We start from the raw sequence: 14,574 nt of genomic DNA, 5'->3' as shown, positions 1-14,574 counted from the left end.
TCCAGTGTTGCTGGCGGTGATGTTTGACTGACAGCAGGGAAGTAGACTGCACTCAGGATTGAGTGTGCGTAATGTAGACCTTCCAGTATGGTTGTGCTCAAAGTGATGTTTTTGCCTTTGATCATAGACTCTGAAGGGACAACGTATGTGGTATCTGTTTGACACACACACACACTCACACAGAGGAGGGTAGGGAAGGTCGGTCGCGTGGGGAACCTGAAGTTTGAACACTCCTTCTGCAGAATGCCAAATCTGAAAGCAATTTTGTTTACCAGTAAAGCTACCATTACACTCGGGGGCCAGCTACTTTAGTTTTATTCTCCTTTTTAAGTTGTTTCAACACCAGATTCTGCATTGCGCTGCCAATCTTGAAATAATACGAAACTATTAACGAGGGCAATGTCCACAAAGTGTAAAAAAAGCATTTTCCATCACTTCTGTATTTTTATATTCATTGTCTTAAATGTTGTCTATATATTTAGGCCATATCTGGATGTGAACACACAAAAATGGAAGCATCTGCACCTGAATCTGCAGGATCTGCTAGTATGGCTCCAGCAGAGACAAGATGAATTAAACCAGCAGAAACCACCAGGCAGTGATATACCAACTATCCAGCAGCAGCAAGACAAACACAGAGTGAGTTTCGTCACAACTGTTTGCTTGTCAGAAATGTGGTGCAGCCTGATATATCTGTTTAGAGGACATTAGACATCTGAAAAGATCTAAATCTAGAATGCTTATGGAAAATTTGCTTGAATATAGGGTTAAGTGTCTTGAGATCATCATTTTAGTCAACAAAATGTATGATGGTCAATTATCTAACTAGATTGTGTTATTGTTAAAACTGATTGTGGTTGTGATTTGAATGATCAAGTAATTACAGTGCATGAAAATGCACTGTACTGTTCTTCCTAGGCTTCTTCTTCTTATTAGAGTGCATGAAAATGCACTCTACTGCTATCCGATTTCTTCTTATTATTCTTCTTCTAACGCTTTTTGTGCGTTTAATACAGCTTCAACCGTTTAACTTAGAAACTTCATTCAAACTGTGTTGCGTAGGTCTTACTTATGTGACTTCAGCTATGTATTTTTCAACTTTGTAACTTTTAGACTTTTTAATCTATTAATTAAAAACGACTAAAATTTCCCCATTAACATTAGATTATGACATCACAATAGAGTAATTAGAATCCTATGCCAGGTGTTCAGGCCACCTGCAGCCACTGTCTCAGGCTGTCTCAGTCTTTAAGCATACAATATGGCTGTATTAAGACTACAGATCCTGTTCAACTGCTTCCTGTGCCCACAACTGCTTCAAAATAAAAGTCCCCTTAAACTATCCAACTTTTTAACTGTTCAACTACTGTCAACTGTTCTACTGTTGTAACTGTTGTAACTGTCAGTCAACTATGACTCCCATCAACTGTATCCTCTGCCTTCAACTATTTCAAAATAAAAGTCCTAACTAGCTAGTTAGCATTATTAGCATTGTTAGCATGGTTAGTTAGCATTTTTTGCATAGTTAACATTTTTTGTAAAACTGCTAGAAAACATGAGCTAAGTTAGCTAAATAAATTGTTTAGCATTATTAGCTTGGTTAGCATAGTTAGCATTACTGTGAGCAAACATTAGAGCCATTCCAACTGTCAGTTATCATCAACTATCTACCTATATAGAGCTTTTGAACTATTTGTCTATCAACACGCATTAAACTATCAGTCTATCAACAACTTTTAAACTACCTATCTACATTTAACTTTTAAACTTTCAACATTTATTAAACTATGTGTATCAACTTCCATTAAACTATCTGTCTATTAACAACTTTTAAACTATCTACATTCAACTTTTAAACTGTCTACTTCTAAACTATCAACTTTTATTAAGCTATGCTATGTCTGTCGTAGCTTCAATTTCATGCACTCGTAATTCCCCGGAATTGCATTCTCTAGTTCTTATTATTTTTCTTCTTCTAACGCAGTTAATGCAGCTTCAACCGTTTAACGTAGAAACTTCATTCAAACTATGTTGCGTAGGTCTTACTTAGGACACTTTGTAACTTTTATACTTTTTAAACTATTAATTATTAACTTTTATAAAATCCCCATAGACTTAACATTAGGCTGATGACATCACAATGGACTAATTAACTTGATTTGCACCTGTATAAACTTCCAACTGCTCATCTAGGCCCCATCAAAGAATCAGTTCAACTGATTGCACCTGTATCAACTGCTTTCTGCTGAACTAGGCCAACTCTCTCTGTGTCTCTCCATTCTACAAGGATATAAGGCACATTTCATCCAACTTTCTATCCATTCATCATCTTCAAACCATTCACTCATCCACCCATTAAACTATCCATCAACATCCATTAAACAATCTGCCTATCAACATCCATTCAACTTTCTGTCTATTAACATCCATTACACTAGCTACATTTTTTTAAACTATATACTCTGTCTCAGGCTTTAAGCATACAATATGGCTCTATTAAGACTGCCGTTAAGCAATTAGAATCCTAGGCCAGGTGGCCAGGCTATATTAAACCTCATCTACCTAGTTCAGTCATTCCAACTATTAAACCTCATCTACCTAGCAAATAATTTAACCTTTTAAACTATCCACCTATTTAACTGTTCAGTCATTCCAACTATATTAAACCTCATCTACCTAGTTCAGTCATTCCAACTATTAAACCTCATCTACCTAGCAAATAATTTAACCTTTTAAACTATCCACCTATTTAACTGTTCAGTCATTCCAACTATATTAAACCTCATCTACCTAGTTCAGTCATTCCAACTATATTAAACCTCATCTACCTAGCAAATCATTTAACCTTTTACACTATCCACCTATTTAACTGTTCAACTATTCCAACTATATTAAACCTCATCTACCTAGTTCAGTCATTCCAACTATATTAAATCTCATCTATCTAGCAAATCATTTAACCATTTAAACTATCCACCTATTTAACTGTCCAGTCATTCCAACTATATTAAACTTCGTCTACCTAGCAAATAATTTAACCTTTTAAACTATCCACCTATCTGTTCAGTCATTCCAACTATATTAAACCTCATCTACCTAGTTCAGTCATTTCAACTATATTAAACCTCATCATGTTGGTTGCCAATTAGCACATCATCTGTTTTAACAATATATTTCACACCATATGTTTTGCATTTTCATGCACTGGTAATTCCCTGGAATTGCGTTTTCTAGTTAATAATTAGTGTCCAAGTAAATAATAAATGGGTAGATGAAAGATAAGTTAAACCTTTAGAATAGATAGATAGATAGATAGACACTTTATTGACCCCCAGGGGAAATTCAAGGTCTCAGTAGCATACAGACAACACACACACACACATTCACTAACAGCAGAAAAGTAATTAAAAGTATATAATATAAAAACACAACTAAGCAATAAGGACAGTAGAAGATAAAGAATATACTAAATATACTAAAATACAAATTATACTAACTAACACTTAATCTAAATCAATTCTAAAAACAGTATCCACATAGTGGTGATTAATCAATCAAGAGGCGCTTGTAATGACTGAGCCTGTGATTCTCTGTGCATAGTAAGGTAAGGTAAGGTGCTCTGTGTGAGTGAGTGTCATGGTGATAGTGCAAATGAGTAAGTCCAACAGTGCATCCTGAACAGTCAACAGTGCAACAGTGCATCCTGAATCCTATCAAAAGTACAGCAAACACAACTTTCTTTTCAACAAAGGCTTTATGTACAATTTTTAAAGAAAATTCAATGGGCACAATGCACGTCACAATTCCAGAGTGGCTTATACTGGCAGATCAACTTACTGGTTACACTGTACACAGTTTGACAGAAAATGACAGTTTACTAGTCTGTCGGTTTTAGTAGAGTATTGCAAGTCGAATGTTAACATCAGCTGCTGTCACGTTTTCAGAGAGTGGGACTCAGGTTCAGATATGACAAACACCCAGAATTGACTCAGATGAGGAGATTTTTTAACAGAGACAAAAAACAGAGCTTCCACAGTCCTGAGAGTAATCCACAGGGAACACACTGGGCCAATCTTCAACAGAAAGCAGTCTTCAGAAAAAGCACAAAAAACAGTTCAGAAAAAAGTCGTAGAAGGCAAAACCCCAGCAGGAGAACAGGGCACAGGCAACTGGACACTCCATAGAGGGTGCAGGTGAAACACAAAAGGCAATCCTCCTTCAGTAGGCCAGTCTTCATTCACCGGCAACAAAACACAGGCAGGCAAAAAACAGAAAAAACTTGGCGGCAAAAGTACAAAATCTTCAGGCAGAGAAACATCAGGCAGAGGTCAAAACCAGGCAGGAAAAAACTCAGTCAGGCAGGCAGGTCGCACTCGAGAACTGCTACGAGAAGACGGAACGTTCTGACAGGGAGGCAGACTGGTAATGGGGATTTTAAAGCCAGCCGAAATTGCAATCAGATGCAGGCTGATTGACGCTGATTGGTAGGCAGATCAGAGACACCAGTGGAAGCAGGTGAGAACCAGGAGCAGACAGAGGAAGGGCGGAGACTCAGACCGACAGCAGTGGTACACAACAGCTCCTGCAGAGGGGGACAAATAGACAAAACACTAGGAAGACAAACCACAAACAGAGAGTCTGACAGTACCCCTCCCCTTACGAACGCCACCTGGTGTTCCAGAAGGTGCCCCTAGGTGCAGTCAGACGGAAATCAGAAATGAGAGTAGGCTCAAGGATGTCCTTAGCAGCAACCCAGCATCTCTCCTCCGGACCATAACCCAGCCAGTCGACGAGGTATTGGAAACCCCTCCCACGACGACACGCCTTCAACAGCCGCCTCACAGTGTACGTCTCCGAACCGAGGCGCCAACTTCCGAGACTCCACTTTCAACGGCAGATCCCGGGTAGAAAGCCAGACCCTCTGGCCCACCCTGTACCTTTGAGCGCTGGAACGACGGCGATCAGCCTGGACCTTGTATTGAGCAGCAGAATGCAAGAGCTTGGCCCTTGCCATCTTCCAGGTCCTGCGACAGCGACTGACAAACTCCTGGGCTGAGGGAACACATACATCCATCTCTTGGGACGGGAAGACATATTCAACCCAAGGGAGCAGTTGACACCAAGAGGAAGGGTTTTGAGACACCATGCAGCGAAGAGACGTCTCCAGAGACTAATTCGCACGCTCCGCTTGCCCATTTGCCTGAGGGTGGAACCCAGATGTTAAACAGACAGAGATACCAAGCAGTTTGCAAAAAGCCCTCCAGAACCTTGAGGTAAACTGAGGGCCTCGGTCAGACACAACACTGATTGGGAGACCATGCAGCCTGAAAACATGGGTTATAAAAAGCTGTGCGGTCTCAGAGGCAGAGGGTAGCTTGGGCAAGGGCACAAAATGAACTGACTTGGAGAACCTATCCACAATGGTGAGTATAACAGTGTTACCCTTGGAAGCCGGCAGGCCGGTCACAAAATCCACACGGAGATGTGACCAGGGTCTCTGGGGAATGGGCAGGGACTGGAGCAACCCGGCAGGAGGCTTGTTGGACAACTTATTCTGAGCACAGGTGGGGCAAGCAGCCACAAACTTCTGAACGTCGACCCTCATAGTTGGCCACCAGAAGTGTTGCCTTAGGAAGGTGAGGGTCCTCTGAACTCCTGGATGGCAGGTGAGCTTAGAAGTATGGCCCCATTGGAGGACCTGAGGACGAACCAGAGCAGGCACAAATAAACAGTCCTGAGGGACATTATTAGGGACAGGATGCCCGTCTTGGGCTTGCTGAACTATGGACTCTAGGTGGCAGCAATCAAACACTCTCTGGGAAGGATTAGCTCAGGTTAAGACTTAGCTTCAGGTGGGGAAAACTGCCTTGAAAGAGCATCCGGCTTGCCATTTCTTGACCCTGGGCGATAGGACAGAGTGAAATTAAAACGTGAAAAGAAAATAGCCCAGCGTGCCTGGCGGGAGTTGAGCCTCCTTGCTGTGTGGAGGTATTCCAAATTCTTATGATCCGTAAGAACCAAAAACGGAGCCTCTGTCCCCTCCAACCAATGCCTCCATTCCTCTAATGCCATCTTAACAGCGAGGAGCTCACGATTCCCGACATCGTAGTTCCGCTCTGTAGGAGAAAGGCGGTGAGAAAAAAAAAGCACAGGTATGGAGCTTGTTGTCCTTCTGAGAGCATTGCGAGAGAATTGCCCCAACACCAGTTTCAGAGGCATCTACCTCAACCACAAACTGCCGACGAGGATCTGGAAGAACAAGGAAGGGGGAGGATGTAAACCGGGCCTTGAGGTTCTGAAAGGCCTTTTCAGCTGCTGGAGTCCATCTGAAGGCAATCAAGGTTGAGGTCAAACTGGTAAATGGGGCAGCCAGTGTGCTAAAGTCACAAATAAATCTGCGGTAAAAATTGGCAAAACCGATAAAACACTGAAGCTCTCGCCGGGAAGTAGGGGTAGCCCAATCTGCCACTGCTTTAACTTTTGCTGGATCCATCTCAATACGACCTGCAGACAAAACAAAGCCCAAGAAAGAAACAGTGGAGAGGTGGAACTCACATTTCTCTGCTTTAACGAATAACTGGTTCTCCAGAAGGCGCTGTAGTACTCTGCAGACATGATGGGAATGCTTCTGGGCAGTCTTTGAAAAGATCAGACTGTCGTCCAGGTAAACAAAAACAAATGTATTGATCATATTTCTGAGTACATTGTTAACGAGGCATTGAAAAACAGCTGGAGTGTTAGTTAAACCGAAAGGAAGTACCAAATACTCATAGTGGCCACTAGGAGTATTAAATGCGGTCTTCCACTCATCCCCCTCCTTGATCCAGACCTTTATCTAATAAAATCTTACAAAGTCTTATTAATCTTATATCAAGCTCAAAATAACTAGTTGGTATTGTTTTCAGTATAAAGACACGTACCTAGCTTTTTCTCGTAAAATCATTTGACTTGATTTAAGAAGAGTTTGATTTATTTTAGACGTTTCATCCTGAAAACAAGCAAATTTGTCTGCCAGCGCATTGAGTACAAGTGCGGTTTGGTCTCAGCTTTGGTGGAGACAACCCCTGACTCCCGTTGTCACGATACCAAAATTATTGTTTCAATACCAATACCAAGTGAAGAATCTCGATTTCGAGATTTCACATCAGTGGTTATCATAGAATTTGACTGACCCTCCACACACACACACACACACACACACACACACACACACACACACACACAGAAAGTGATGGTTGTCATATTTCATATTTTGGAATTCATATAAACTTTATATATTTTGTTAATTATTTACAGTATTTTAGTATCTGCATAATTACTAATAACTAAACATATTTAGCAATTTGAATAAATCATAAATTTTAATTATTAGGCTACACTTATCTTTAATATCATCACATTTGTGGTGTGTAAGTCTAATTGAGTGCCTGTCACGTGAACGTAATTACCTTTCAGTCTCACGGATTTAGGCTAGTGGAAAAAAGTTTTGCATAGTGCAAGGATATGTGGATTCAATTCATCATGTTTGCTATGTCATTAGATAAAATAAATGTTCAAAAAACTAACAAGTCAAAGAAAATCTTTCTGGGATGAGATCATAAAAGAGATAAGTGTCTTGCAATGTGAAATACACCATAGTTTATCTTTTATTTATTTGGATTGTGCAGGCTACATTTACAATTACATTAGCCTACATAAACAGAATATAGGAACAGGAAAATGTCTCGGATTCATTGTTTATTGTGACTGCAAGATTGCTAGCCCAATTAACAGTCAGTGACATGGTGACTTCTATTCTATGCTATATGCAACTGCCCGTGCGGCACACACCTATTCAACATGACTCCGAACCTTGGTTGAGAGATTACAGAAGCTAGGTTTAGCTGTGACAATATCCTGGGTAATATCCTAACAGTTAATGCCTAAGGAAAGCCTGGTCACCAGTTGTAGCCTAGCTGCCAGTTGTGTGGCTAGTTATTTTGCCTACTTAGACTCTACATAATGAAAAAGTGCCGTATGTTCCTTTTCTTCTTTGGCGGCATAGCTGATCTACAAAGCACAAAAAGCTACAAAGGGGCAAAATGTGCATGCTGAAGGGCAAAGGGAATATTAAAATGTTTTACATTGGCCTTTTTTGGATTATGTATTGGTAGACATCCCTGATAACTTAGTCTATAGCGACACACTCGCTTGCTCGTCTTTTACTGTCGTTCTGGCATCTGGAATCAGTCTAAATAGCACAAAGGAGTTTGCTAAAATAGTGGTTTTGTCATCTCAAAATATTTATTGGGACTAGTACCTAATAATAATAATAATAATAATAATAATAATAAGCTTTATTTGTATAGCGCCTTTCATACACAGAATGCAGCTCAAAGTGCTTTACATTTGGAGCATGTGACACAATAATAGAGTTATTGTACCTAGCGTCCCCCCCTTAACTTACACCCATGGTTGAGGAAATTTGTCTTGGTAAGACTCCTTAAAATAAGTCAAAGTGTTCTTAAATTAAGTCAAAAGGAACTTTCGTGATAGCGCTAGGTAAGTCTCTTCATACTAAAAACAATACCAAATAGATTTTTTTATCTTAATATAAGATTAATAACACTTGGTTAGATTTTGTTTTTTGCAGTGTACATGCATTAAGTAAATGCACAATTTCTGCACATTTTCAGTTAAAAAATAGGACTCAAAGTGTGATAAGGCATCTAGTAGGTGTACATGTGTTTTAATGAGTATGTGGGATAGTGAAGGTGTATATGTGTGTGATTTTCAATTTGCCCTATGAGTAAGAGAATGTGAAAATTGAGTATAGTTTTGTATAACTCTATAAGTATAGAGATGTTTGTACCTGTATAATAAAATTATTTCTGTAACATCTATTAAAGTTAATAAACATAATTATAAAAACATGCTTCTTTCAGTTTGTCGCACACCCTTTAAAAAATATCTTGTTGGGTGAGAAGCAGAATTTAGAACTTTAGGACTGGACTGGTAGCCAATGTAGTTGGGGTGATGTAAGCTGAGTGCTTAGTATGGGAGAGAACTCTTGCTGCTACATTTGGAAAGTTTACATACTTACATACATATTTTTATTACTGAATTAGTTATTGTTCTTTGTGTTTTCCCAATGATACGAAATACAGGAATTACATTTTGAAGTCCAAGAGAAGGAGCCATTGGTGATCTCCTCACTGGAGGCAGTTAAAGCTTTCCTGTCAGATCAGCCAAACTCAGAACCCCAGGCACCTGATCTCAGGGGTATGAAACAGATGCACACACAAACACAACAGCCTAGGTTAACACAAAAGTGTGAATATATCAAATGTAGAGCTACAACTAACCTTGTGACAAGGCTATAGATTTGTTTTTACTGCATCTTGCACATTTCTTTGAAAGTTCAATGTGTGAGATCTGACCCCTTGTTTTCCAGGAGTTACTTCTGAGGATCGAGCTCAGAATGTTGGTCGAGTTCTACAAAAGGAAATGGATGATGTGAAATCAGAGTGGGCCAGACTTCAAGGAGCTTTGATTGATTGGCAGCGGACACTGGAGAATCGTCTACAGCGTTTGCTAGAGCTGTATAAAACTGAAGATCACCTAGAAATCCAGCTTAAAGAAGCAGAGATGGTGAAAGAATCATGGGAACCTGTTGCAGAACTGCAAATAGACTCACTCCAGGAACACGTTGATTGTGTTAAGGTGAGAGTGCACAAACCTAAGTGCATGCAGTTGGGTGCAAAGTGTGCATCACCGTACTCTAAAAGGGCAAAAGGTATAAAACATATGATGTCAACACAATATTTAATGCATGCACATGTCAGTTTTGCCCAAAGGTTTCTTGGTCATCAAAAGTTACAAGAATGTATAAAAGTAAGAGAATGTATAAAAAATATACCGCCCCACACCCAAACAGAGAGCAGTCCACTAACCGCCTGGCTCCTGAACGAGCAAGACTGGGGGATCTTGGGAGTAGGACCTCACGTTGGTGCTGAAAGCTCTGGTTAATGCACCCTTTGAGCCCTGAGACAATATTGTGTTCAAAATCCTGTCACTCAAGACAATGCTGCTGCATACTCTGACATTAGTCAAGTGTGGGTCAAGTTTGCGATAGGCGATTCGAAGGTTATACTCCTCGTGAACCCATTCTACCAACCCAAGGTCCTGACCAGAGGTGTAAAAATCCGACTTCAGAAAGTAAAAGTCCTACCATGTCATGTCGACACAAAGGGTTTACCACTGTTTAGTGGTCTAGCATAAGAAGCTTTGGGTGTAACCCAGGGGCGTAGCAAGCGTGGGGGATGTGGGTGTTATAACATACACACTATTGCTGGAACACGATTCTATCCTCCACACTTTTTGTCAGATTAAAACGAAAGTAAAATATGTAAATAAATGTTCCCGTAAAGAGTTGGAACCATATACCATAACGCAGACACAGAGAGACACAAATAGGTCTGTTGATTTGATTGAACGGTCATCCAGCCAATCACATCAAGTTAGCATCAGTGAAGAACCAGAGCCACTCTGATGAAATTCAAAGTGTGCGTCTTTCAAGGCTGTGCTGCTGCTTGTGTCTGCATTATAACGTCTGCAGTGAGCAGATTTGAGGTAGAATTGAAATGATAATTGTTACCGCATTATGCTAATTTAGTAAACCAAAATTCACTGTCTGACTGACAGTTTTTGTCACAATGTAGAAATGCAGGGAGTCAAAGTGGAAGCGGGGGTGCGCGCACCTTGGCACTTGTTGTTTCTGCAGAAAGGCCCTTGGCTACTGTTCTCAGAGCATAATGCTTTCTCTGTGTATGATCTGCAACTTTTTCAAACTATGGGCCTCCTCAACAATTAGCCTACTGGTCCACGTATCCGCGAAATTAAGTTATGCCCGGTGCTTCACACGTCTGATTATTTGCAGCAAGAGTGAATGGTATGCAACCGAGGACTGAAGGAAAAATAAACTAGGCTAAAAGTTTCCCCAATCAGAAATACTTATTAATTTGTTGTCATCAATTATATAGACATAGCCCAGTCAGCACACATACATCTCCAAGATGCTTGGAAAATATCTGAACAGCTTAATTAGGCTATTTACATTACATTACATTACATTACATTTGGCTGACGCTTTTTAACCAAAGCGACTAACATGGTAAACAGTACGTTTTAGAACAATTCTCACAATTTTAGGACAGTTTAAAAAAAAACATTAGAGTACAGTAAGAATAAGTGCGTCGGTGAGTGCTGTTTTTAACATTTACTTGTCAGTTTAAAACGGCTGGTGAGTGCTAGGATCAGTAAGACTTGTTGTAAGTGTTGCTATGAGAGTAGATGTTCTCTAAAGAGCTGGGTCTTCAGGAGTTTTTTGAAAGTGGAAAAGGATGTCCCTGCCCTTGTAGGAACTGGCAGTGTGTTCCACCAACGAGGAACAACAGATGAGAAAAGTTTGGATTGGTTTGAGCGCACCGGTGGTAGAGCTAGACGTCGTTTGTCAGAGGAGCGCAGCGGTCTGGAGGTAGTGTAAGTCTGTATGAGGGCATTCAAGTAGGTGGGAGCAGAACCGGAGACTACTTTGTAGGCAAGCGTTAGAGACTTGAATTTGATGCGGGCCGCCATAGGTAGCCAGTGTAGCTGGATGAGCAGCGGGGTAACATGTGCCCTTTTGGGTTGGTTGTAGACCAGGCGCGCCGCCGCGTTCTGGATCATCTGAAGTGGTTTCACTGCGCAGGCTGGGAGACCTGTCAGGAGGGCATTGCAGTAGTCGAGTCGTGAGATGACTATTGCCTGAACCAGAAGTTGGGTAGCATCTTGAGTCAAGTAAGTCCTGATTTTCCGTATGTTGTAGAGTGCAAAACGGCATGACCGGGCGACTGAGGCAACATGATCCGAGAAGTTTAGTTGGTTGTCAAGAACAACTCCTAGATTTCTTGCAGTCCTGGTCGGTGAAACAGACAGGGAGTCAAATTTGATGTTGATGTCGTGGTGTATGGTAGGTTTAGCTGGGATGACCAGCAGTTCAGTCTTTGAGAGGTTCAGCTGGAGGTGGTGTGCCTTCATCCATGTAGCTATGTCTGAAAGGCAATCCGAGATCCGTGCTGAAACCAGGGGGTCGTCAGGTGGAAAGGACAGATAGAGCTGTGTGTCGTCTGCATAGCAGTGGTATGAGAAGCCGTGCGAGCGGATAATCTGTCCCAAGGAGGTGGTGTAGATAGCAAAGAGGAGGGGGCCCAGCACTGAGCCCTGGGGGACCCCTGTGGTGAGATGGTGAGGTGCGGATAGCTGACCAAGCCATGATACGTTAAACGAGCGTCCTGTGAGGTAGGATTCAAACCAGGAGAGAGCAGAACCGGAGATTCCCATGTCAGCGAGTATAGAGAGAAGGATACGGTGATTAACCGTGTCAAAGGCAGCCGATAAGTCAAGCAGGATGAGTACTGATGACCGAGCAGTCGCCCTGGCTTCTTTTAAGGCTTCTGTTACAGACAGCAGAGCCGTTTCGGTAGAGTGGCCGCTTTTGAACCCAGACTGATTTGGATCCAGAAGGTCTGTATTGCGTTCCATTTAGAACGTCTTATTTGATCTGGAACGTCTGCGGCATTTCACTGTCAATGTGTGTCTGCGTGTGTACTGGAGATCTTAATGTCTTAAATACGATCGCGTTCCATTTAGAACATCTTATTTTGATCTAACAAACGGTGGCGTCAAGACACATTTGAGTTCTACATCTGAGAACTAAGATTTCCAGCATGTAGAACTCAAATAGCACGCTTATGAGCGCTCATGCAATTTGTGCGTCCCTGCAGCAAGTGAAACTGGAGGTAACGTGGGCTAAAAGCTACACCAGCATGTTGATTTTCCAACAAGAGGAGACAACATCCTGGACCTGGTCTACACTACACACAAAGGAGCATACAAAGCCACCCCCCTCCCCCACATTGGACTTTCTGACCATATCACTGTTATGCTAATGCCCGCATACAGACAAAGAGTGAAAGCAAACAAACCGGTTCGGGCTAACTGGAAGCCATGGCTGACAGGGGATGTCCTCAGGCTGCTGAGGGCCAGAGACAAAGCCTACAGAGCTGGGGATGAAGCTGGCATGAGAACAGCGAGAGCCAACCTGTCCCGTGGCGTCAAGGAAGCAAAAAAGGAATACACTCACAAGATAACCACCCACTTCAAAGACAGCAGGAACGCACAAAGCCTATGGCAGGGCATTCAGGCCATCACGGACTACAAGCCCGCGCCACAGAGCTGTGAGAGCAACATCCCTCTGCTCAACAATCTGAACTGTTTCTTTGCTCGCTTTGAAGAACAAAACAGCACTTGCCCACAGAAGACCCCTCCCCCTCCACACGAGCAGCCCCTGTGCCTCTCTGCCGACAGCGTGAAGAGGACACTTGCTGCTATCAACACCCGTAAGGCAGCAGGCCCAGACAACATCCCAGGTCGTGCGCTGAAGAACTGCACTGAGGAGCTTAAGGATGTCTTCACAGACATCTTTAACACTTCCCTGAAGCAAGCCATCGTCCCATCATGTTTCAAAGCTGCCACCATCATACCTGTGCCAAAGAAAACTGCTCCATCCTGCTTCAATGACTACCGCCCCGTGGCACTGACACCCATCATCATGAAGTGCTTTGAGCGGCTTGTCATGTCACACATCAAATCCATTCTCCCCCCCACCCTGGACCCCTTCCAGTTTGCATACCGAGCCAAACGGTCCACAGAGGATGCAATCTGCTCTGCCCTCCACCCAGCCCTCACCCACCTGGAAAAAAGAGACGCATATGTGAGATTGCTGTTTATAGACTTCAGTTCTGCATTCAACACCATAATACCACAACAACTCATCTGCAAACTTGACAAACTGGGACTCAAAGTACCTACCTCTGCAACTGGCTACTGGACTTCCTCTGTCAGAGGCCTCAAGTAGTACGTGTTGGCAACAATATCTCAAGCAGCATCACACTGAGCACGGGGGCCCCCCAAGGCTGCGTGCTCAGTCCGCTGCTCTTCACCCTGCTGACGCATGACTGCACTGCAACCTACAGCAACAACCACATAGTGAAATTTGCTGACGACACAACTCTGGTGGGTCTCATCACCAAGGGCGACGAGACTCAATACAGGTTGGAGGTCGACGTTCTGACCACGTGGTGCAGGGACAACAACCTCCTGCTGAACGTCAGCAAGACCAAGGAGATTGTTGTTGACTTCCGTAGAGGTCACACCCAACACCTGCCACTGACCATCGACGGTGCTGTGGTGGAGAGAGTGAGCAGCACCAAATTCCTGGGGGTGCACATCAGTGAAGACCTCTCCTGGACCACCAACACTGCATCACTGGCGAAGAAAGCTCAGCGCCGCCTGTACTTCCTGCGGAAACTCAGGCGAGCAAGTGCTCCACCAGCCATCATGACCACATTCTACCGAGGCACCATTGAGAGCATCCTCTCCAGCTGTATCGCTGTGTGGGGCGGAAGCTGCACTGAATACAACAGCAAAGCCCTGCAGCGCATAGTGAACACAGCTGGAAGGATTATTGGTGCTTCTCTCCCCTCCCTGAAGGAC

General features: G+C 42.7%; 1 protein-coding gene across 10 annotated transcripts in view; it reads left to right on the top strand.

The window, feature by feature from the left end:
• Nucleotides 1–14,574, top strand: part of dmd (dystrophin) — a 481,347-nt gene that overhangs the window by 340,293 nt on the left and 126,480 nt on the right. For all 10 annotated transcript variants that reach the window (XM_042077917.1, XM_042077916.1, XM_042077914.1 and 7 more), the window contains 3 exons: nucleotides 483–639; nucleotides 9,147–9,261; nucleotides 9,434–9,702. In XM_042077917.1, coding sequence (XP_041933851.1) covers nucleotides 483–639; nucleotides 9,147–9,261; nucleotides 9,434–9,702 — 541 coding nt within the window. The remainder of the gene's footprint in view (nucleotides 1–482; nucleotides 640–9,146; nucleotides 9,262–9,433; nucleotides 9,703–14,574) is intronic.

The sequence above is a fragment of the Alosa sapidissima genome, chromosome 22, assembly GCF_018492685.1.
Source record: "Alosa sapidissima isolate fAloSap1 chromosome 22, fAloSap1.pri, whole genome shotgun sequence".
In the NCBI taxonomy this organism is placed as follows: domain Eukaryota; kingdom Metazoa; phylum Chordata; class Actinopteri; order Clupeiformes; family Clupeidae; genus Alosa; species Alosa sapidissima.
The sequence above is the reverse complement of the archived record's forward strand: the minus strand, read 5'-3'. Positions and strand labels throughout refer to the sequence as shown.